Raw genomic sequence first — 25,713 nt, 5'->3', positions numbered from 1 at the left:
GATGTTCCTTGTAAACTTTGACATTCATAGGATACAAAATGAAAATACCGCTAGTTCAGAAGATTATCGGTAAATTGTATTTATATTACAAATTATAAACATTACTTTCTGAACCATGCCTTACAATGTTGACATCCTGAATGCGCCCATTTGAACCGGATGTACAACTTAAGTCGGGGTCACGTTTATTGTTGAAGAGGAAAGATGTCTGTACTGACTTTATTCAATTTCAACGATGCAAAAGATACATTTACAGTAAGAACTTGACTTCAATACGATGTATTTCAGAGTCTATTCTATGCATGATTTAAATTGTTTATCACATCTTTGTAGAAACGCTTACAATACCTTTGCATGCCAAGCAATATTTGTTAGACACGTTAGCTGGCTAGCTTAAGAACGTTAGCAGGTTAACGTGTAGTCTCAAGAAATACTAAGCTTTTATTATTTTTTCAATTGTTATAACTCTCACCCAGGCCTCAACCAGAAGTGCGTTGGACAACAAAACCAGCAAACCTTTGTTAAACGCATTCAACCAGATCACTGGAAAGTAAGTGGATAACGTTACATAGCTAACGTTATCTAGCTGTCTACATTAATTCAATGATCTCTAGGCTATGCCTCTGTCCACCTCACCACTGACATTGTCTGCCTGCTTGTCTCTCCACAGTGATACAGAGAAGAAGACCACCCTTGACCAAGCTCTGAGGCAGGTCCTGGAGGAGCAGATTGTAAGTTTAAAGAAGTGTAGCACAGTACCAGTCAAGTTTGGATACACCTACTCATTCAAGGGTTTTTCTTTATTTTTACTAGTTTCTACATTGTAGAATAATAGTGAGGAATACAAAACTATTAAATAACACATATGGAATCATGTAGTAACCAAAAAAGTGTTAAACAAATCAAAGTAGCCACCCTTTGCCTTGATGACAGCGTTGCACACTCTTGGCATTCTCTCAACCAGCTTCACCTGGAATGCTTTTCCAACAATCTTGAAGGAGTTCCCACATATGCTGAGCACTTTTGGCTGCTTTTCCTTCACTCTGCGGTCCAACTCATCCCAAACCAGCTCAATTGGGTTGAGGTCGGGTGATTGTGGAGGCCAGGTCATCAGATGCAGCAATCCATCACTCTCCTTCTTGGTCAAATAGCCCTTACACAGCCTGGAGGTGTGTTTTGGGTCATTGTCCTGTTGAAAAACAAATGATAGTCCCACTAAGCGCAAAACAGATGGGATGGCGTATCACTGCAGAATGTTGTGGTTGCCATGCTGGTTAAGTGTGCCTTGAATTCTAAATAAATCACAGACAGTGTCAACAGCAAAGCCCCCTAATAATAATAATAATAATATGCCATTTAGCAGACGCTTTTATCCAAAGCGACTTACAGTGATGCGTGCATACATTTTTTTTGGGTATGGGTGGTCCCGGGGATCGAACCCACTACCTTGGCGTTACAAGCGCCGTGCTCTACCAGCTGAGCTACAGATGACCAGTAGCTCACACCATCACACCTCCTCCTCCATGCTTCATGGTGGGAACAACACATGCAGAGATCATCCATTCACCTACTCTGCGTCTCACAAAGACACGGTGGTTGGACTCAAATTTGGACTCATTAGACCAAAGGACAGATTTCCACCGGTCTAATGTCCATTGCTCGTGTTTCTTGGCCCAAGCAAGTCTCTTCTTATTATTGGTGTCCTTTAGTAGTGGTGTCTTTGCAGCAATTCGACCATGAAAGCCTGATTCACGCAGTCTCCTCTGAACAGTTGATGTTGAGCTACTTGAACTCTGTTAAGCATTTATTTGGGCTGCAATTTCTGAGGATGGTAACTCTAATGAACTTATCCTCTGCAGCAGAGGTAACTCTGGGTCTTCCATTCCTGTGGCGGGCCTCATGAGAGCCATTCATCATAGCGCTTGATGGTTTTTGCGACTGCACTTGAAGAAACTTGAAATTGTTCATATTGACTGACCTGCATGTCTTAAAGTAATGATGGACTGTCGTTTCTCTTTGCTTATTTGAGCTGTTCTTGCCATAATATGGACTTGGTCTTTTACCAAATAGGGTTATCTTCTGTATACCCCCCTACCTTGTCACAACACGACTGATTGGCTCAAACATAAATTCCACAAATTGACTTTTAAGAAGGCACACCTGTTAATTTAAATGAATTCCAGGTGACTACCACATTAAGCTGGTTGAGAGAATGCCAAGCGTGTGCAAAGCTGTCATCAAGGCAAAGGGTGGCTATCGTGGTCCTCTGTAGCTCAGCTGGTAGAGCACGGCGCTTGTAACGCCAAGGTAGTGGGTTCGATCCCCGGGACCACCCATACACAAAAAAAATGTATGCACGCATGACTGTAAGTCGCTTTGGATAAAAGCGTCTGCTAAATGGCATATTATTATTATTATATTATATTATTTATTTGAAGAATCTCAAATATAAAATATATTTTGATTTGTTTAACACTTTTTTGGTTACTAAATGATTCCATATGTGTTATTTACATTTACATTTTAGTCATTTAGCAGACGCTCTTATCCAGAATACATTTCATTGTTTTGATGTCTTCAATATTATTCTACAACATAGAAAATAGTAAAAATTAAGAAAAACCCTTGAGTAGGTGTTCTAAAACTTTTGACCGGTAGTGTGTGTGTGTATATGTATGTATGTATGTATGTATGTATGTATGTGTGTATATATATATATATATATATATATATACAAATAATTTTTTTTTTCTCCTTTTTTTTCTTTCTTTTTTTTTGTTATATACGTGTATACATAAATGCAACGTGTAAAATGTTGGTCAAATTTTTCATGAGCTGAAATAAAAGCTCCCAGAAATGTTCCATATTCACAAAAAGCTTATTTCTCTCAAATTCTGTGCACAATTTTGTTTACATCCCTGTTAGTGAGCATTTCTCCTTTGCCAAGACAATCCATCCACTTGACAGGTGTGGCTTATCAAGAAGCTGATTAAACAGCATGATCATTGTGCTGGCGACAATAAAATGGCATTCTAAAATGTGCATTTTTTTCACACAACACAATGCCACAGATGTCTCAAGTTTTGAGTGAGCATGCAATTGGCATGTTGACTGCAGGAATGTCTAACAGAGCTGTTGCCAGAAATGTTAATGTTAATTTCTTGATAAGCCACCTCTAGCGTCGTTTTAGAGAATTTGGCAGTACATCCAACCGGCCTCACAACTGAAGACCACGTGTAACCACTCCAGCCCAGGACCTCCACATTTACAATTACATTTTAGTCATTTAGCAGACGCTCTTATCCAGAGCGACTTACAGTTAGTGAATGCATACATGTTTTGTTTTTTTATTCATACTGGCCCCCCGTGCGAAACGAACCCACATCCCTGCCGGCCAAACCCTTCCCTACCTTGGACGACACTGGACCAATTGTGCGCCGCCCATGGGTCTCCCGGTCGCGGCCGGCTGCGACAGAGCCTGGACTCGAACACATCCGGCTTCTTCACCTGTGGGATATTCTGAGGAGGGGGAGTGGGGGTGCTGAGCAGTATTTCTGTCTGTAATAAAGCCCTTTTGTGCAGAAAAACGAATTGTGATTGGCTGGGCCTGGCTCCCCAGTGGGTGGGCATATGCCCTCCCAGGCCCACCCATGGCTGTGCCCCTGCCAAGTCATGTGAAATCCATAGATTATGGCCTATTTTATTCATTTCAGTTGACTGATTTCCTTCTGTGAACTGTGTAACTCAGTCAAATCTTTGAAATTGTTGCATGTTGCGTTTATATTTTTGTTCAGTATATTTATATGTATGTGTATATATGTGTGTTTTGTTTTGTTGTCACATACACCGGATAGGTGCAGTGAAATGTATTGTTTTACAGGGTCAGCCATAGTAGTACGGCGCCCCTGGAGCAAAGTAGGGTTAAGTGCCATGCTCAAGGGCTACCTGCCACCTAGCGGTTAGAGCGGTTCGAATACCCGAGCCAATTTTTTTTTTAAAAATCTGTCGAAGTATACTGCTAGTACATTATCTTGCTTATGCTCAATATGCTTCACCAAGAGTCAAGAGAAACATTCTCCCTTTCTCTCCTTTTCTTTTACAGGTGGAAAAGAAAGCACTCGTCGATGACTTCCTGTCTCTCATCTATCTCAGCATTGATGGAGTCACTGAAGGTAAGCAGCAGGCTGAACGTCACATTATAACATCACTACATCTACCTCTGTTTTACCTCCTTAGTATTTCATTGATATACATGCCGGACAGCAAATGATGTAGTAATTGTGTAGAAAAGTGTAGTAAATTCACTGGTCCATGCAGGTATCTGCTCCGCCACCACTCCTTTCCTACTGTTGGGAGATGTTCTGGACTGTCTTCCTCTGGACCAGTGTGATAAGATCTTCTCCTTTGTTGAAGAGAATGTCTCCACCTGGAAGTCTGTAAGTAGCTTAGTCTGTGTTTCTCTGCGTTCTTAGAGTAACTGTCAATGTTTACTTGATGACAGGTTCCTTACTGAATATCTTTCCTTTTAGTTATTGAGGAAATACCACCAATATAACTTTCTCCTCTCTCACTTTCAGAACTCATTTTACACTGCTGGGAAGAACTACTTGTTAAGGATGTGTAATGGTGAGGATAAAGGCACACATTAAGTTCACTTCCTGGCAGATGGCTACCTGCCGGCTCTGTTTGTTGTTATCTTGATATGTGCAGATATTCCATCATTAAACCCCATCTTCTTACCCTGCAGATCTTTTGAGGAGGTTGTCCAAGTCTCAGAACACAGTCTTCTGTGGACGGATCCAGCTGTTCCTGGCTCGTCTCTTTCCCCTGTCTGAGAAATCAGGTGAGAGGGTTACATAGATCTACAGGAACTGAAGTCATTAATGTTTTCTCATGGATGTGGACTTGTGGCCACCAGTGTGTTCCTCATGTATTCCTTTATGTGTTTCAGGTCTGAACCTGCAGAGCCAGTTTAATCTCGACAACATCACAGTATTCAACAAAAATGAGCAAGAGAGCACTCTTGGCCAGAAGGTAAGTTCTAAGGATTACATATACTATATAGTGTGTAAGCTGTTGAATTATATTGTGTGTGTGTGTGTGCTGTTGAATGTGTTTATCAATGAATGAACACTCTCACTCTCTGTTCTGTGTTGTCTTCTACAGCCCACAGAGGAGAAAGAGGATGGGATGGAAGTGGAGGAGGGGGAGATGGGAGATGAGGAACCTAGTGCACCTGCTCCATGGTAAGCAACATGAGTCCTTGTTCCATCTATCACAATGCTTGGAATCATCAGTGTTTATTTGATCAACATAGCTATTACACTGATCCCTATGCTGGCAAGTCTTGTAAGTTCGATTACAGCTTGCTAAAACAAGTTGTCATCTATAACATTGCTCTCTGTTTGTAGTTCCATCCCTATCGACTACAACCTATACAGAAAGTTCTGGACTCTGCAGGACTACTTCAGAAACCCTGTTCAGTGTTATGACAAGTTCTCCTGGATGACTTTCCTCAAGGTGACTTTTCTGCCCTCACTCTTTCCCCCCAAAATAGCTTTGGGTCATTTCTTATCTGACATGCCCCATCTATGGACATCTACTAAAAGTATGACACTTTGCTTTAAAACATTTATTGTTCAAAACTGTTAGTATTCTGTATGTCCTATGAAGTATCCAGATGGGTGCTGGCCGTATTTGTTTCTGTGAGAAGACACTGAAAAGTTGTTTGAGTTAATGGAAATGTTCTGTATGTTGTCTGCAGTATTCAGACGAGACGCTGGCAGTGTTTAAAAGCTTCAAGCTGGACGACATGCAGGCTTCTAAAAGGAAGCTGGAGGAGCTGAGGACGGCAGGAGGAGACCACGTTTACTTTGCCAAGTTCCTCACCAGCGAGAAGGTGACATCTCACCCTCTTCCATCAATTAAGAATAGAACAGAATAGAGATTGACTACATTGCAGTGAGACTGCACAGTCACTGGTCTACAAATCACCTTACGTCCCAAGTAACTACTCATTATGTGATTGAGATTAGGAAGTCTATGCCTCGCCTTGCTCAAATGGTTACCCTCAAATCCACTGACACAGTCTGTCCCTCTAGTTGATGGACCTGCAGCTCAGTGACAGTAATTTCAGACGACACATCCTCCTGCAGTACCTTATCCTGTTCCAGTACCTCAAGGGACAGGTCAAGTTCAAAAGGTGAGGTGGCCCAAGAAGATGCCCCCCGTCCCACACCATCATACCCTATGTCAGGTTGAATGTAGTCTGATTCAATTTAGCAGTAGAAGATGTAATAGTGAAATCATATTGTGATTTGACTGCTGTTGGTCTCTTCACTGCCAACTCTCGTCCTGTTGCTGCAGCTCCAGTTGTATCCTGAATGATGATCAGTGTTCATGGATGGAGGAGACCACCAAAGTTGTGTACCAGGTGTGTGTGTGTGTGTTTTTCATCTGATAGATTGTAAATTACTGTTCTATATCTTTACTGTTTTATATCATTATATCCTCTTGGTATGAATAGATTGTTTTGATATCCTTAGAGATTGAAAGTAGTGTTAGGTTCAAGCTCTTTGTGTATGAGAAGTGTAATTATTTAGTGAACTATAGGAATGTGTGCTCCCAATAACTCAAAGCCTCTCCTGACTGATAAGTCTTATGATATGCACGGAGAAATCCTGGGTGATGGGAAAAGTACTGACGTATATCTTTGCGGAAGGGAGGGTGTGAGAGCTAAGGTTATAAGTGGACACTGCACTGAATTGAATGTACACCGTGGGCCCTGTGTAGCTCAGTTGGTAGAGCATGGCGCTTGCAACGCCAGGGTTGTGGGTTCGATTCCCACGGGGGGCCAGTATGAAAACAAAAAAGATAAAAAATGTATGCACTCACTAACTGTAAGTCGCTCTGGATAAGAGCGTCTGCTAAATGACTAAAATGTAAATGTAAAATGTACACTACCAGTCAAAAGTTTGGACACACCTACTCATGCAAGGGTTTTTCTTAATTTTTACATTGTAGAATAATAGTGAAGACATCAAAACTATGAAATAACACATGGAATCATGTAGTAACCAAAAAAGTGTTAAACAAATCAAAATGCTGCCTTGATGACAGAGTTCCCACATATGCTGAGCACTTGTTGGCTGCTTTTCCTTCACTCTGCCGTCCGACTCATCCCAAACCAACTCAATTGGGTTGAGGTCAGGGGATTGTGGAGGCCAGGTCTTCTGATGCAGCACTCATCACGCTCCTTCTTGGTAAAATAGCCCTTACACAGCCTGGAGGTGTGTTGGGTCATTGTCCTGTTTAAAATCAAATGATAGTCCCACTAAGCCCAAACCAGATGGGATGGCGTATCACTGCAGAATGCTGTGGTAGCCATGCTGGTTAAGTGTGCCTTGAATTCTAAATAAATCACAGACAGTGTCACCAGCAAAGCACCCCCACACCATAACACCTCCTCCTCCATGCTTTATGGTGGGAACTACACATGCAGAGATCATACGTTCACCCACACCGCGTCGCACAAAGACACGGCAGTTGGAACCAAAAATCTCCAATTTGGACTCCAGACCAAAGGACACATTTCCACCGGTCAAATGTCCATTGCTCATGTTTCTTGGCCCAAGCAGGTCTCTTCTTCTTATTGGTGTCCTTTAGTAGTAGTTTATTTGCAGCAATTCGACCATGAAGGCCTGATTCACACAGTCTCCTCTGAACAGTTGATTTTGAGATGTGTCTGTGACTTGAGCTCTGTGAAGCATTTATTTGGGCTGCAATTTCTGAGGCTGATAAATCTAATGAACGTATCCTCTGCAGCAGAGGTAACTCTGGGTCTTCCATTCCTTCTGTATACCACCCCTACCTTGTCACAACACGACTGATTGGCTCAAATGCATTAAGAAGAAAATAAATTCCACAAATTGACTTTTTAAGAAGGCACACCTGTTAATTGAAATGAATTCCAGGTGACTACCTAATGAAGCTGGTTGAGAATGCCAAGTGTGCAAAGCTGTCATCAAGGCAAACGGTGGCTATTTAGAAAAATCTAAAATATATTTTGATTTGTTTAACACTTTTTTGGTTACTACATGATTTCATATGTGTTATTTCATAGTTTTGATGTCTTCACTATTATTCTACAATGTAAAAAATTAAGAAAAACCCTTCAATGAGTAGGTGTGTCCAAACTTTTGACTGGTACTGTATGTATTCAGCTGTACATCTTTGCTGAGTAAACATTTGAAACGTCACTGAGTTTGGGCTCTTTTGTATGATACATGTGTTTATTGTATATTCAGATATTGCTATTTTTATCACCTGTCTAACTTGTTCCCTGTAGCTTCTCAGAGAGATCCCACCGGATGGAGACAAGTTTGCCGCCATGGTCGAGGTAAGACTAGTCTGAATATTCTGTATTCCGTAAGTCTGTGTAGTTCCTGCTAGTTCACATGTTTTATTAGTGACATCACAACATATAGCCTGCTGTGTGATAAGTCAAGGTTGACAGGGTAAGGGTTATTGATGACAATGAAAAGTTCCCTCTCATATTTTGACAGCATGTCCTAAACACAGAGGAGAACTGGAACTCGTGGAAAAATGAGGGATGCCCAAGCTTTGTGAAGGACAGGTATGGCAGCAGAATTCAACAACCTCATGTTCATGAAAATATTATTGTCAAGACAAAGTCCAAATTGAAAATTTGGACTTAAAGTGAGGAATATATATACAGTGCCTTCAGAAAGTATTCACACCCCTTGACCTTTTTCACATTTTGTTGTGATTTTTGAATGACTACCTCATCTCTGTACCCCACACATACAATTATCTGTAAGGTCCCTCAATCGAGGAGTGAATTTCAAACACAGATTCAACCACAAAGACCAGGGAGGTTTTCAAATGCCTGGCAAAGAAGGGCACCTATTGGTAGACTGGTAAAAAGCAGACATTGAATCTCCCTTTGAGCATGTCGAAGTTATTAATTACATTTTGTATCAATACACCCAGTCACTACAAAGATACAGGTGTCCTTCCTAACATAGTTGCCGGGCAGGGAGGACACCACTCAGGGATTTCACCATGAGGGCAATGGTGACTAAAACAGTTAGTTTAATGGCTGTGATAGGAGAAAACTGAGGATGGATCAACAACATTGTAGTTACTCCACAATACTAACCTAATTGACAAAGTGAAAACGTGCATCCTGTTTGCAACAAGGTACTAAAGTAATAATGTCCTAAATACAAAGTGTTATGTTTAGGGCAAATACAATACAACACATTACTGAGTACCACTCTCCATATTTTCAAGCATAGATGTGGCTGCATCATGTTATGGGTATGCTTGTAATCATTAAGAAATGGAGAGTTTTTCAGGATAAAAAACAAACAAACAGAATGGAGCTAAGCACAGGAAAAATCCTAAAGGAAAACCTGGTTCAGTCTGCTCTCCACCAAACACTGGGAGATTAATTCCCCTTTCAGCAGGACAATAACCTAAAACACAAGGCCAAATCTACACTGGTGTTGCTTACCAAGAAGACAGTGAATGTTCCTGAGTGGCTGAGAATTTTGGAAAGAATAATGGGCAAATGTTGCACAATCCAGTTGTGGAAAGCTCTTAGAGATTTACCCCCAAAATACTCACAGCTGTAATTGCTGCCAATGCCAAAGATGCTTCTACTAAGTATTGACTAAGGGGTGTGAATACTTGTTTAAATAAGATCTTTCTGTATTTCATTTTCAATACATTTTCAGACCAGTAGATGACAAACCCAAGAGACCCATGAGGAAGAGACAAGCTCCAGAAGACTTCCTAGGTAAAGGCCCTGACAGGAAGGTTTTCATGGGGAAGTAAGTAGCAATCCTAACCTAATAATAACAATAATAATAATTTGGTGGGTGCTTGTAATGTACAATAATAATTTATTCAACTTCTATAGCGCTTTTCATTACAGAAAGAATCTCAAAGATACAAGTGTATATTATACTTATGTGTGAATTGGACATTTAGTGCATATCCCAACTCTGTATGGCAATGATAACTGGGACAGAATAGTAATGTGTTTCCCAAAACCATAGTTGGTTTAGGAAAGTTGAGGTATGCCAGTAGGATTATTTACAATGTCTAGCCCTCACATTGGAGCCTAATGAAAATGGGAAGAAATGGCATGTTGCCAATATAGGGGACGAGTGACAAAGCTTCCCTTGAATTTGGCTTTGCCAAAACTCATGTGTTTGTTTTCTTGCAGTGATGAACTCACGAGACTGTGGAATCTGAACCACAACAATATGGCAGCTTGCCAGTCAGATAGCAGGTGAGTGGTTTTACAGCGGTGGTGCAGCTGGTCAAAGTTACATAGCCCACCTACCTACATGTAAGGTTTTGGTGTATAACTTCTACCTTTTTTGTTTTCACCCAGTTATTAACGTTAAAGGAGAATTGAGCTTTTCTACAACCAAATCTAAAAAAATATATGTAAATGGCATATTATAGAAGGGTCCAGACACTTTGTGGAATGGTATCAAATACATCAAACATATGGTTTCCATGTGTTTGGTGACATTCCATTTACTCCATTTCGGACATTATTATGAGCCGTTATCCCCTTAGCAGCCTCCTGTGGTCTGGACCAATGTTCCCTCTAAGCTGCGCGTGGGCTCGCATCTCCCCAGGACTGCCGTGCAAAATAAATATCAGCCCGCGCAGAGAAGCACGAGATTGAACTTAACTCAACTTGTTTTTTGTTTTTTTAACCTTTATTTAACTAGGCAAGTCAGTTAAGAACAAATTCTTATTTACAATGACGGCCTACACCGGCCAAACCCGGACGATGCTGGGCCAATTGTGCGCCGCCCTATGGGACTCACAATCACGGCCGGTTGTGATACAGCCTGGAATCGAACCAGGGGGTCTGTAGTGACGCCTCAACCACTGAGATGCAGTGCCTTAGACCGCTGCGCCACTCGGGAGCCCTAGAGTTTGCCCCCTTAGTTTTACTACTATCAACGTTTCCCTTTACTGTGGGAATTGTGATCGAATCAATGCAATATTAGCCACTTTCAATGCAACATACGAAACAAAACGAACTATGCAAGAGATTTTGTTGTAGGCATCGGAGTAGTATTGTATTGATACACACAACTCAACCCGTACTCTACACAGACCGGTGCGGTATAACCAATCAGAGCTGCAGTAGCCCTATATGCAAATAGACAAGTGCCATATACAGTGGGGGATAAAAGTATTTAGTCAGCCACCAATTGTGCAAGTTCTCCCACTTAAAAAGATGAGAGAGGCCTGTAATTTTCATCAGAGGTACACGTCAACTATGACAGACAAATTGAGAGAGAAAAAATCCAGAAAATCACATTGTAGGATTTTTAATGAATTTATTTGCAAATTATGGTGGAAAATAAGTATTTGGTCACCTACAAACAAGCAAGATTTCTGGCTCTCACAGACCTGTAACTTCTTCTTTAAGAGGCTCCTCTGTCCTCCACTCGTTACCTGTATTAATGGCACCTGTTTGAACTTGTTATCAGTATAAAAGACACCTGTCCACAACCTCAAACAGTCACACTCCAAACTCCACTATGGCCAAGACCAAAGAGCTGTCAAAGGACACCAGAAACAAAATTGTAGACCTGCACCAGGCTGGGAAGACTGAATCTGCAATAGGTAAGCAGCTTGGTTTGAAGAAATCAACTGTGGGAGCAATTATTAGGAAATGGAAGACATACAAGACCACTGATAATCAATCTCCCTCGATCTGGGGCTCCATGCAAGATCTCACCCCGTGGGGTCAAAATGATCACAAGAACGGTGAGCAAAAATCCCAGAACCACACAGGGGAACCTAGTGAATGACCTGCAGAGAGCTGGGACCAAAGTAACAAAGCCTACCATCAGTAACACACTACGCCGCCAGGGACTCAAATCCTGCAGTGCCAGATGTGTCCCCCTGCTTAAGCCAGTACATGTCCAGGCCCGTCTGAAGTTTGCTAGAGTGCATTTGGATGATCCAGAAGAGCATTGGGAGAATGTCATATGGTCAGATGAAACCAAAATATAACTTTTTGGTAAAAACTGAACTCGTCGTGTTTGGAGGACAAAGAATGCTGAGTTGCATCCAAAGAACACCATACCTACTGTGAAGCATGGGGGTGGAAACATCATGCTTTGGGGCTGTTTTTCTGCAAAGGGACCAGGACGACTGATCCGTGTAAAGCAGGAGTGTCAAACTCATTTTAGCTCAGGGGCCACATGGAGGAAAATCTATTCCCAAGTGGGCCGGACTGGAAAAATCATGGTATATATAACTTAAAAACAACAACTTCAGATTGTTTTCTTTGTTTTAATACGATCAACATACAACATAAAGCTGGAGCCTGAGGACAGTGTGTCCAAAATAGTACAAGCACAACATCACTATTAATCATAAAACACGTCAAGTTTATTTGAAAATTCTAAAGAAAAAGAACACACAAACACACAATGCCTCAGTGATTAACAGAACTGTTTCACAGATCACAGAACTATATCAGGGTGTCATTTCTCAGGCAGAAATGTAGATAAAAATAATGAAATCCTGTTCCCCAAACAAGTGCAAGAACCACAGAGTCAAGAATAGGTTAAATATACAAATAAAATAAAAACAATTAAAAACAATAGCACATCAACATAAAAACATATAAACATAAAGCTGGAGCCTGAGGACAGTGTCCAAAAGCACAACATCACTATTAATCATAAAACACCTCAAGTTATTTGAAAGTTCTGAGGACAAAGAACACACAAACACACAATGCCTCAGTGATTCACAGAAGTATATCACAGATCACAGAACTATATCAGGGTGTCATTTCTCAGGCAGAAATGTAGATAAAAAGAATGAAATCCTGTTCCCCAAACAAGTGCAAGAACCACAAGAATAGGTTAAATATAGAATAGGTTAAATATACAAATAAAATCAATTAAAAACAATGGCACATCAACATAAAAACATATAAACATAAATCTGAAAGCGTTGCTCAAACTCCCGTAACAGTCCCGTTATATCATCTTTGAACCGCTTCATGTCTGCCACATGTTGGGTCGCGCACACATTTTTCAGACAGGGGAAGTGAGCTGCATCACCACCGGCATGTTGCGTCTCCCACAATGACAGCTTCAACTTGAAAGAACGTATGCTGTCATAATACTGCGTGACAACTTTGTTGCGCCCTTGCAGCTGTTTGTTCAAGTTATTCAGGTGCTCTGTAACATCCACCATAAATGCAAGGTCCTGCATCCATTCTGCGGAATGAAATTCTAACACTGGTTTGCCCTTTTCTTCCATGAACTATTCAATTTCTTCTCGTAAATCAAAGAAACGCCTCAGCACCTCGGCTTAACCATTTTACCTCAGTGTGGTATGGCAGGCCATAGATGTGGTCTTTCTCTCTGAGAAGGCTGTCAAACTGACGGTGATTCAGGCTTCTGGATCGGATGAAATTAACAGTTTGGATGACCACCTTCATGACGTTATCCATCTTTAATGACTTGCAACACAAAGCCTCCTGGTGCAAAATACAGTGAAAAGTCAAAAAATCACGTCCTCCATTTGCAGATTGCACTTTCTCTCTGAACTTTGTCACAACGCCTGCTTTTTTCCCGATCATTGAGGGCGCACCATCTGTAGCCAGGCTGACAGCGCGGGACCAGTCCACTCCGACCCTGTCCAGCGCGCCGACGAGTGCGGTAAAAATATCAGCTGCTGTCATCGGCACCAACTCCACGAACTCCTCGGTGATGGTCAATGTGTCATCAACTCCGCGGATGAAAATGGCCAGTTGTGCAACATCTGTAATGTCCGTGCTTTCATCAATTGCAACCGAAAACGCAATAAATTACTTTACTTTTTTCTTCAACTGGCTGTCCAAATCCACTGAAAGATCGGAAATCCTGTCTGCAACTGTGTTTCTTGTCAGGCTGATATTTGCAAAAGCCTGCCGCTTTTCAGGGCACACAATCTCCGCTGCCTTCATCATGCATATTTTTACAAATTCACCCTCACTAAATGGTTTTGAAGCCACTGCGATTTCATTAGCAATGAGGTAGCTAGCTTTCACTGCAGCGTAACTGATGTCTCGGCTGTGAGTAAACACAGACTGCTGTTTCTTCAGACCCGCCAACAGTTCATTCACCTTCTCTCATCTCCGCTGTCCTTGAAAGTTGTCTTATTTGTCGGCATGAAGACTCACATAGTGGCGACGAAGGTTATATTCTTTCAGCATAAATAGGATGACCATTTTTCATGGAACACTCTGCGTCCACTTTTCTCTTTTTTGACAGAGATATATTGGGGCAATGAGGGTGCCAAAGCACATAATGTTAAAAGTAGAAGCCGTAATAAATATCGCGGGCAAAACAAAGTAGCTCATTGGCTGCACGTGCTTGACCTACTTGCTCTGCCCCGGTATAAACAGTTTGCTTGCTTAACACAATGCTATTGCGCCATCCAGTGGACGCAATTGGAACAGCAGTTTATTTTATTGAAAAATTGCAGCGCATTTTTATACTTTACAAAATTATTATTATTATTTTGTTTGTTTGTTTTTTTTTATCATCTTGCGGGCCGGACGTTTGACACCCCTGGTGTAAAGGAAAGAATGAATGGGGCCATGTATCGTGAGATTTTGAGTGAAAACCTCCTTCCATCAGCAAGGGCATTGAAGATGAAACGTGGCTGGGTCTTTCAGCATGACAATGATCCCAAACACACCGCCCGGGCAACGAAGGAGTGGCTTCGTAAGAAGCATTTCAAGGTCCTGGAGTGGCCTAGCCAGTCTCCAGATCTCAACCCCATAGAAAATATTTGGAGGGAGTTGAAAGTCCGTGTTGCCCAGCGACAGCCCCAAAACATCACTGCTCTAGAGGAGATCTGCATGGAGGAATGGGCCAAAATACCAGCAACAGTTTGTGAAAACCTTGTGAAGACTTACAGAAAACATTTGACCTGTGTCATTGCCAACAAAGGGTATATAACAAAGTATTGAGAAACTTTTGTTATTGACCAAATACTTATTTTCCACCATAATTTGCAAATAAATTCATAAAAAATCCTACAATGTGATTTTCTGGAAAAAAAAATCTCATTTTGTCTGTCATAGTTGACGTGTACCTATGATGAAAATTACAGGCCTCTCTCATCTTTTTAAGTGGGAGAACTTGCACAATTGGTGGCTGACTAAATACTTTTTTCCCCCACTGTATGGATCTGTGCCATTCACTTTGAACTGGACTGTGTTTACAGCATGAGCGGTCGTGAGTAGATGCGCTTGTTTTGAGATCAAAGAGCTGCATGTATCCATGTGTGCACATTTGTTTATATCCTTTGCTAGTTAGTGAGTTATTAGCCCAGTTATAAATAATTTGTAGTCAGCAATAGGGGAGTGATTGCTTCCTATAAGAGCACAAAACAAAACTCTTTGAAATGCGAGTCGGGTAAAGAGCTTTTTTATGTCTTAAAGGGGCAGTATTGTATTTTGAGACAGGCTTAAGCTAAGTAACCAATAGGCAGAGGGTAGCATAATTTGTCTAATTCTCTGTAATAATGATATGGGAATATTAATGCATTTTATTTTTCTAAACACAACATTTTCAGTCACCTCCTTGTCTGAAGGACAAGTGGATAAACAGGTTAATGTCAAGCCCTGCATGTCTCATGGAATGTAGGCCTATATTGAACACCACACATTGGCTGCTACTGTAGGCTAAATGATAGAACAGCTATTTCCATGTTAAAATGTTATGGGATACATTTCCTCCATTGTTTTTGATGTTAGGCTGCTCTGGTAGGCTTACATTATGATCAAATAGCCACAGCAGCCTACTTGACCACTGTCTGAAACGGTAACTTAAAGCGGGTACAGCCTCAGTGTTGACAGTAAACGCATGCTGGAAGTTATACAGAATTTTCCCAACTTTCAAGTTTGCGCTCAGCAGACCAGACAGTTGCTCTGTCCTGGAAAGAAATTTGACGGAACATTGTTCTGGACCCTTCAAAAAAACAAAACAAACGTATCCTTTAACCCTACATGTTCATGTCTTGTCCACAGGGAGTTCATGCCTACTCTGGAGGAGTTCTTTGAAGAGGCCATTGAACAAGCTGACCCAGCCAACATGGTGGAAAACGAGTACAAGTACGTGTATACACTGAGTGTACGAAACATTAGGAACACCTGCTCTTTCCATGACAGACTGACAAGGTGAAAGCTATGATCCAATATTGATGTCACCTGTTAAATCCACTTCGATCAGTGTAGATGAAGGGGAGGAGACAGGTTAAATAAGGATTCTTAAGCCTTGAGTAACTTATTTGTGTATGTGTGCCATTCAGATGAATGGGTAAGACAAAATATTTTAAGTGCCTTTGAACAGGGTATGGTAGTAGGTGCCAGGTGCACAAGTTTGAGTGTGTCAATAACTGCAACGCAGCTGGGTTTTTTATGCTCAACAGTTTCCTGAGTGTATCAAGAATGGTCCACCACCCAAAAGGACATCCAGCCAACTTGACACAACTGTGGGAAGCATTGGAGTCAACATGGGACAGCATCCCTGTGGAGTGCTTTTGACACCTTGTAGAGTCCATGCCTCAATGAATTGGGCAAAAGGGGGTGCAACTCAATGTTAGGAAGGTGTTCCTAATGTTTTGTACACTGTGGATAAGTGTAATGGAACTGTTGATTGTCTAATTTCCTAAGACCTATCCAGTGGTGTCAAGAAAGATTCTGCCATGTGAAAGTGTTCTGGTTCAATATTCTCCACTCACCACTCTCTATCCTGTAGGGTGGTGTGTAACTCAAACTATGGCTGGCGAGCCCTGCGTCTGTTGTCTAGGAGGAGTCCCCACTTCTTCCAGCCCACCAACCAGCAGTTCAAGAGCCTGGCCGACTACCTGGAGAGCATGGTCATCAAACTGGCCAAGGAGCTGCCGGTGAGTTGTCTGGTCTGGCTGGAACTATGGGTGCTTGGATACTCAAACATTTTATGACTTACGCAAGGGTCCCCTTGGGAGCATAGGGTGTCCACCATGGGAGAATCTCAATTGCATACTCCTCGCGTCCTTCTCACAACCCATTGGAGGAGAAGGTCGGAGGGGAGAGAGGACGCAAGGAGTATGCAATTGAGATGTTCCCCATGTCTCCACCTCACTCTTGATGGATTGGATCCCCTTTGCCCTGTCATCACAGAAGGACCTCCCTTCTGAGGAGATAAAGACAGGAGAGGAAGACTATGAAGACAACGGCGACACCCTTCTCAAAGAGAGCAACGACAGTGAGTTCTAGCGTAAAACTAAAGTGTAGAGCTTCTAGATATGAGTAGTTGTAAAATCAAAGCTCCAGTTGGAATGTAGATTACTTCCCCCTGTTTTTGTTAATATATTTTTGATTTTACAAAAACATCACCTAATTCCTTCATTTTTGTGAGCCCCCAGGTCCGAGCATGCAGACCAAGCTGGTGTCTAACCAGCAGATGGATGACATAGCAGCCAAGCTGGGTGCCCAGTGGAAGACCCTGGCTGGCCAGCTGGATATAAAAGCAGCGGAGATCCGGGAGATTGAGACAGACAGCGAGGACGTGGACATGCAGGCCAAGCTGCTGCTGGTGGCCTGGCAGGACCGTGAGGGGACACAGGCCACCGTCGAGAGCCTTGTTCCAGCACTCAATGCTGCTGGCTTCCCCAAGATCGCAGACATCCTGAACGAGACATAGAACATCACACCCCTCCCTGGCCTTCCTTTTGTTGGTCTTTATCCTTCCTGAAAACATTTGTTTATGCTCAGACATGTACTGTAATTTCATCCTCTGTAGAATCTTTAAATAAATACTGAACTTTGACGAGAAGCTTTATTGATTTAGCTATAACCACTTATGATCCCACAGAGGACAATGAATACTTATTGTAATGTCTTATAAAGCCATATGGGCAGGGCATTTAGATGAATAAAAAAGTGAGTCATTTAATCAGAACATGGTTTGGTAGAAGTTTATTTTGACCATTTATGAAAAGCCATCAGTTGGCTGGCAGTCAGGATAATGACTGCATGTATGAGAGACAAGCATTGAACCGCTTGTATGATGAGAAATCACCAACTACAATGACGAAAGCAATGTGCAAGACCATTTTGTTTCCCAAAGAGATCTGACAGGCGAGGGGGCGTAAGCATTCGTTATGGTTTGAATAGTGGGTACTGTAGGTGATAGGGGATGTCTCCAATACATTTGAATTAAAGGTACAGGGTAACTTGAAAGACACCTGATCCAGATTAGATAACTTGGCCAAAGACTTTCTGTACAGCTGATTAGTTATATGACTACAGAGAAGTACTATGACATGAGCACCTTGTTCAAGGCTTTAAAAAATATACAATGTGTATAAAACATTTAATTAATGAAACTGCAGAACTAGAACCTCAACCTCTCAATGATCCAGTCCAGAGATTGCCTGGCTCAATAATAATAAACTTCCTCCACTCCACACAAACATATGTGTCAAGAAGTTACAAAAACAAAAAATTAAAGGTCATCCATTTTTAAAGATACCCAGAATTTATTGCACATCTATGCAGAGTAGACAGTGCTTGGAAATGGCATTGGTTGGTTAGAATATTATTTTTTTTGCATTAGGTTGGTTACTGTTTCTCTTCTTCAAGTATTTCCAGTCGTCGGGGTCCGTACAGTAGGACGTAGGCTATATGCCAGTCTCCTCCACCGGACAGCCTCAGTATATCCTCTGGAGACACCACACTCACCTTGTCGTCATCAAACTTCACCCACTCATCTGTAATGGCAAAACATGGATGTATCGAAAACAGTCATTCATCTGTACCTTGATAAAACACGAAAATCAATTAATATAGTAGTTTGATTACAAGGTAAACAACAATAATCAGGCCGACTTCCACAACAACTAAGAGTGCGAAGCATGAGGGTAAAATTCTGTTTTGGTCTGGGTCGGTATCTCATGTCCTCCGTTGTGTTGAACTGACTGAGGTGAACTACCCCTTTAAGGAGCAGGTTGACATGTATCTATTCATCATATTGATTGCACTGTGGAGACTATTTTCTTAATGCTATGGAGGTTACCTTCTTTCCTCTTGACCCAGCCGACATAGTGTCCGGAGGAGCTGGATCGGCCCTGGTGTGTCAGCACTGCCTGCAGGTCGTAGTAACCGCTGTTGTTGGAGCCCAGGTCTGCAGGGAATAGACAGACATTCGCTTAGAATGCTTAGGAACATATCCCTTAAGTTAAACAACCTATCCCTTACACAACTGACTGATGCTTTGTTTGTAAAGGTAGGCCACCAAACCATATGATGTAAAGTAACCAACCGTCGTCGAATGAAAAGGGCTCATATTTCACTTCTTTCGGTTTGTCTGCCACCTTCTCCACCTGCTTGATGCACAAAGAGAAAATGTAAGCTACATGGACTACACGCATGTTCTTTGAGACGTTCATTCACACTGAGTTGCTTTGTTTGGTCAGGGGGACAACACTGAAATATATTTCTTGGAGGTTTGGGTTTATTTTGTAGAGTATACATTTTCCAGTTCAAAGCTGAATTGCAGTAGAGACAGTACACAAATCAATTATATATATTTGTACCTTCTGTGACTGTTTCTCCAGCTTCTTGTCCTCAATCTCCTTAAACTTTGACCTGACTGCCACCATCTTCTGCTGCAGCTCAGAGGTACACAGCTCATACACATCCAGCATCAGCGGGAACTTGACATCCTGGAGAATCAAATCAATGGTGGAAAAAAGCATCAGGACAATATTCTTTCATCCACTTACAACAGTATTCAGATAAGTCGCTTTGGATAAAAGCGTCTGCTAAATGGCATATTATTATTATTATTATTATTATGATAATCCCATCTATTAGGAGGACATTCCTAAAACATCAGAATACCTACCTTTAGGACTTTGGCATTGACAGACTCCTTCTCTTTGTAGAAAAAGCGAACCATCTGAATGGTCAGGTAGGCCGGGAGGCGGCTGACTTTAGACTAGACCAAGGAAAGGAGACAAAGTGAACATCACCTTAACCAACAAACCAACCAGCTAAAACGACAGAACAATAAAACACATTTCACAAGCTCTCACTAGTATATAAAAATCTTACGAGCCCAGCCCAAACTACAAACGTACAGATTTTATGTACAGGGCATTTCTTTGCAAAGATGGAGACAGCTTGGTGATTTCTTCCTGCAGTCTCTGGAGAGAAAGAAACAGAGGGACATGATGGGATTAGATCAGTGTTGCCATGGTGACAGACCACCTTCGAGACATCATGGTGGGTGAGTGCGCCTTTGTGTTCCTGTACATGTGTGTATTGGTCTGTGTGTTTCTGTGCATTTGTATGTATGTGTCCGTGTGTTCCTGTGCACGTTCCTGTGTGTGTTGCTGTGGTACTACTCACCAGCCTGAGGCCGGTGGCCAGGTACTTGACCTCCTGGTTGATGAAACAGCTGAGTTGAAGCTGGCTCTCTTTACCTTTAGCTGGCTCCTCATCCTCAGACTCTGTACATTTCATACTGAGGACAGGGGTTAAAGAGATTCTCTGGTGCTTTTGTATACATTTTAGCCAGTAGTTCTGAAAGTAGCGCCAAAAGTTGTCCCCGAAAATTGCGTACTACATCACATATGTGCAGATATGTGCACCACATCATTGCTACCTCTCGCTCTGCTGTGTGTGTAGCTTGCTAGCTGTCACTCAAATGGCTAAGAGCTGAAGCTCATTGGCTAGAACTCAAATTGCTAGCCATTCCCTCCCCTACCCTGGATGACGCTGGGCCAATTGTGCGCCGCCCCATGGGTCTCCCGGTCACGGCCGGATACGACAGAGCCTGGATTCGAACCAGGATCTCTAGTGGCACAGCTAGCACTGCGATGCAGTGCCTTAGACCACTGCGCCACTGCGTTCCGACTGCAAGGATACGTGGTTTCATACTCCACTCCAAAATACTGGTCGATGAAGTTCTTCTTGGCAGCGACAGCAGCAGCTCCACTCTCACTGTCAGTCTATGACAGACAGAAAAAGGGAAAGTTAGGACAGACATCCACATCTATAGCTACTTGACAGCTTACACACTTGTTTATACACATACCTCCATGGGAGCTTCTGGGTCTTGTGGCTCCAACTTCTGCTGAAGAACCCGCATCATCTGCAACCAACACTCGTTGGCATCCTAGAGGGGGGCAGACATTAACAAATGAAGCCCATTTCTACTCTTCAGACCACATTCTGTATACACAATTATTCAATGTCCTCTTGGGCTACTTGAAACTGAGCAATCAATGTGGTTCAGTCTAGATGTGCGTTACTGAGTAGTACCAAGCAGTATGAGCAAAGCAGCATCTTCTGGTGATGAGTGAGTGACTGGTGCCAGCCAGGGGCCCTGGTCTCACCTGCTGAAGGTACTGTCCCTGGTCTCCCTTCTCAGCGAACTGGGGGAAAGCCATGTGCAGGAACTGCAGCAGGATGATTGGGGGTATGCTGGAGGAAGTCTTGTCCATGGTCTCGTAGAGGTCACGGAGGGCTGAGGATGGGAATACAAATGGTAATTTAGCAGTTATAACATGGACATTTAGCTGACCCTTTACCCAAAGCCACCTACAGTTCATAGTATACAACACCAATGCTGGTATTGGCAGCACTGTGCTCTGACCATAGAATTAGAATACTTGAATAGGATCTCTATGGCTCCGACTTAGTGAGTCATACCATTACCATGTCTACACTAGCAGAGAACCAAAGACACAATATAAATACAACAGATACAGACAGAAATGCCAGGCACTGACCTGCTGTGATGTGCTGGGATGGTGCGTTGGCCCCTGAGGACCTCAGAGCACCTGCGTACCTGTAGAGGGAGACAGAGGGCTAATAAGATCAAAGCCATAAAACACCACTTCTAAGAACAAAAACAGTGTATTGTCTAACCTTAAAGGCACACCCTAGTCACCTGCTCATGGCAATGTACCAATCAAAATGAGACAAGACTATATCATGTTGAAGAGCCTGAAAGCCTTGTCTTCTAAGACAAACAATACATGTGATATAATTGTCAGCTGTATATAGATACCAAATTAATAAGAATCATATTGCATCATCACTATAGATTAGATCTCTGACAGAAGTTGCTTGCATCATCACAGAGTGGCATTAATGCAAAAATCAAGAGCCCACCTTCTGAGGGCTCCTTTGAGCTCTGGCACGGAGCGAAGACACTGCACTGTAGCGTTCATATAGCAGGTGTTGCCCAGGTTGGTCAGTCCGCAAGGCATCTCCATCTACACAGACAACATAAGCAAAATGGGGTTAGTTTCTCTATGACTGCCTGCGCTGGAAAACCCAGCCAGCATCCATTCCCTTTAAACAAACAGACAACCAACGAGTAAGTCACGCATTGTACAATATCTCAATTTCCATCAGGGGTAGTAGAAATGACAGACAGCTGTATCCGTTCATAGCACTACTGTGCGAGGCATAGCCTGAATGTATCATACAGTTCCAGATCAGCAGATTAGACACTGGCCTTGAACCCAGCTAGTAAACAGCAGACTAGACATTGCTATTAAGAGCCAGCTAGTAAACATTAACTCACAGCTGAGGCCAGCTGGTCCTCAGTCATATCCTCTACAAACATGGGCCGGACTGCAGGCTCCTCGGGCAGGGCCTCTGCTGAGCCCATCATCAACAGAGTCATCCCCTAGGACAGAGGGGGATGGAGGGAGGGAGGGAGGAGGGTGGAGAGAGGAGGAACAGTATCCCATGTCACATTGTGTACCATTGGATATCTGGTGATGGTAATCAATGAAGAAGAAAATAGATCACCCTGCAGCATTAGGCTAGATCACATTGTAAGTAACACTACCCCAAAACAGGTCCACTAAATGACAATGAAATTTGACAATATAGCAGTCTACTTTCCACAATATTGAAAGAAGTAACATGACAACTCTTAGGCTATACTTACATTCTTCAATTTTATGTTTCCCCAGTCATCGTCCTAAAAAAGACATACAAATGATTAAGTATCTTTGGAAATAGATTATGTATTGATCATCTGTGGTCCAAGTGATGACATTCATTGATTAACTAAAATGAGACAACTTTACCTTGAGTGTGCCTCCCTTGACCATAACCTTCTGTCTCTCTGGTTGTACCCCTGTCAAGGCAAAGAGCTGAGCCTTGAAGACCATGGGAGGTTCTTCTGTGTTCAGCTCTATTGCATCAAACTTCTCTTTTCCCCATTTCACATTCACTGAGGAAATAAAAGAGAAACATAAACACAGACACCAGTATCTGTTATTACTAACCATCGGGGAGTGGAGGGCATCTCTAATGCCTCGTGTCTTGTCATGAATGACACAGCACAATCATATTTTACAGTGATAACCTGTGTTGCAGAGGAAGGCTTGAAATAAGAGTCGACTGTTTTGGTTGTTAGTCTTGATCACCTGCTAAATAGACAGGTCACCTTTATACGCTAACGGTATCTAACTAGCTAGATTTTAGGGAGAATGAAGGCTAGCAAGCGAGCAAACCATATAATGTTTACAGTGATGTTTACATAGTTAGCTAATGTTACCCTTTCAGCTACCATATTTTAACATTAATTACAACATCAATATTGTTAGTTAGCTAAATTCGATGCTAACTAACGTTAGTTAACTAGCTACCTGGCTAGCAAGTTAGCGAAATAATAACAAATAGCGGTAACAAATTGGCTAACGTTAGACTGGCTACTTAGCAAGTTTATTTGGGCCAGCTGTAACGTTGCAGCATAATTTTCATACCTAGGCTCTTTGTGTACAGTGTAAGAGTTCATTTTCTGGCTAGCTTAACAGTTAGCAGGCTAGCTAGCCAAATGTTGACGTGACTGCAGGAAGTTAACTAGTGCCGTTAGCATAACATAAAGCTAAGTAGCTAGCTAGTTAGACAAATTAGTTAACTAGTTATTATGTCAACAAAACCCAAACGTATCTAGGTTACTTAACAAGCTAGATAGTTTGTCATGTCGTATTTTCTTAAATCAGATAGAACACTCCCGAATCTGTTATTTCTGTCGGGCAGCTCGCTAGTTGGTGACCGATTTACTTTACGGCCTATGATGGCTAGCTAACACTTTAGCTAGTTAGCCTGCTAGCTAGCGTTCCAATAGTGATCATTAAAACACGTGTATAAATAGTTCAGAAAAGGGATCATCATTGTAAGTGGTTACGTTATATCATTAACTTACCTGTAAACACGGGCATTTTATAGGCAGTTTTGATTGATAATCTCAAATTCCAGTCACCGGGGCGCGAATTCGCTGTCGGGTGCAGTTGGCTACGATAGGTTTCTGTCTAGCTAGCTAGCAGCTACACCGAACTTCATTCAAACAGTTCTCACAATGACGCTGCAACTGCACGGCAGTGTGTACGCTGAAAGATTATCGATGCGGTCTGCCTGCAGCTATCCAGCCTGGTCCTGAGCCTGCACAGCCCAACATGTGAGGGAGAAGGGTGTTATTGCAGATGCAATTAGGGGCGTTTTCTGATATTGGCGTTTCTTGACGTCAAGTTACACCCATCAGTTGTCAGAGCAGCTTTTTATTTTTATTTAACCAGGTAAGTTCTCATTTACAACTGCGACCTGGCCAAGCTTACCGATCACTGCAACTGTACACAGCCCATCTGTAATTAGCCCACCCAACTACCTCATATTATTTATTTTGCTCATTTGCACCCCAGCATCTTTATTTGCACATCATCTTCTGCACATCTATTACTCCAGTGTTAATACTAAATTGTAATTATTTTGCACTATGGCCTATTTATTGCCTTACCTCCATAACTTACTACATTTGCACACACTGTATATAGATTTTCTATTGTGTTATTGACTGTACGTTTTGTTTATCCCATATGTAACTCTGTGTTATTGTTTTTAAATCGCACTGCTTTGTTTAATCTTGGCCAGGTCGCAGTTGTAAATGAGAACTTGTTCTCAACTGGCTTACCTGGTTAAATAAAGGTTAAATAAAAAATTGGTCCGTGGCTGTTTCTTTCGCATCGGGGACACCAGTTGTTGACAACTGTAGCATTGTAGTTAAGCCTAACCTTTTTCCTAACCTCATTCTCCTAACCTGCCACGTTAATTTATCCTAACCTGCTATGTAAACAAATCATCTGTGTCAAGAAACCATCCATTTCATAACACCAGAACTGACCAATGGCAGGCACCAATGGGCGTTTACTGATATCAAGGAACGCCCACATCAAGCAACACCGAATTGCAGTCTGCAATTACAACATATTAAGTAATAAATAATAACAAATGCCATTTAGCAGAAGCTTGTATCCAAAGTCATGACAACACTCCCGAATCGGTTATGATCAGAATGGGCCCCTGATCACAGTAGAATTTCTTCAACAAATGAATTTGTAAAAGTACTTTTCTAATCTTAAAGTTCCCACTAAAACAGACAATTTAAACAAAACTCAGCTAAAAATGTTTTACCAAATACTGCATGTCTCCAACAAGGTTGACTATCCTGATGTCACTTATTAATACTGATCGGTTGAAGAGTAGCCCAATTACTATAAAAGAGCAAATCACTAGCCTAAATCTAATAATATAATATGCCATTTAGCAGACGCTTTTATCCAAAG

At 42.0% G+C, this 25,713-nt stretch overlaps 2 protein-coding genes across 3 annotated transcripts; one reads left to right on the top strand and one right to left on the bottom strand.

Moving 5' to 3' along the window:
• Nucleotides 1-150: 150 nt before the first annotated feature.
• LOC121535369 (THO complex subunit 1-like) lies at nt 151-17,888 on the top strand. The gene is made up of 21 exons (XM_041842384.2): nt 151-255; nt 477-550; nt 671-731; nt 4,103-4,172; nt 4,318-4,436; nt 4,578-4,626; nt 4,748-4,843; nt 4,952-5,034; nt 5,167-5,246; nt 5,412-5,520; nt 5,765-5,899; nt 6,102-6,202; nt 6,367-6,433; nt 8,348-8,398; nt 8,565-8,635; nt 9,762-9,857; nt 10,256-10,321; nt 16,106-16,189; nt 16,836-16,983; nt 17,240-17,324; nt 17,485-17,888. Exons 1-21 carry the CDS (start codon nt 205-207, stop codon nt 17,760-17,762), a joined length of 1,974 nt encoding a protein of 657 aa, XP_041698318.2. The 5' UTR covers nt 151-204; the 3' UTR covers nt 17,763-17,888.
• A 132-nt stretch (nt 17,889-18,020) lies between these two features.
• Nucleotides 18,021-24,508, bottom strand: LOC121535370 (ubiquitin carboxyl-terminal hydrolase 14). Of its 2 annotated transcripts, none has more exons than XM_041842386.1 (16): nt 24,300-24,508; nt 23,176-23,321; nt 23,034-23,066; nt 22,662-22,766; nt 22,244-22,347; nt 21,859-21,917; nt 21,463-21,593; nt 21,162-21,242; nt 20,993-21,075; nt 20,474-20,588; nt 20,203-20,268; nt 19,968-20,060; nt 19,657-19,785; nt 19,383-19,443; nt 19,137-19,244; nt 18,021-18,831 (listed from the first exon to the last, which is right to left on the bottom strand). In XM_041842386.1, exons 1-16 carry the CDS (start codon nt 24,313-24,315, stop codon nt 18,683-18,685), a joined length of 1,479 nt encoding a protein of 492 aa, XP_041698320.1. In that variant the 5' UTR covers nt 24,316-24,508; the 3' UTR covers nt 18,021-18,682. The 2 variants fall into 2 exon arrangements, with proteins under 2 accessions (XP_041698320.1, XP_041698319.1); XM_041842385.1 differs by having other exon boundaries at nt 19,383-19,446; nt 24,300-24,507.
• Between the last annotated feature and the right edge of the window lie 1,205 nt (nt 24,509-25,713).

This window comes from Coregonus clupeaformis, chromosome 21, assembly GCF_020615455.1.
Source record: "Coregonus clupeaformis isolate EN_2021a chromosome 21, ASM2061545v1, whole genome shotgun sequence".
NCBI lineage: Eukaryota > Metazoa > Chordata > Actinopteri > Salmoniformes > Salmonidae > Coregonus > Coregonus clupeaformis.
This window is presented reverse-complemented; position numbering and strand designations above follow the sequence as displayed.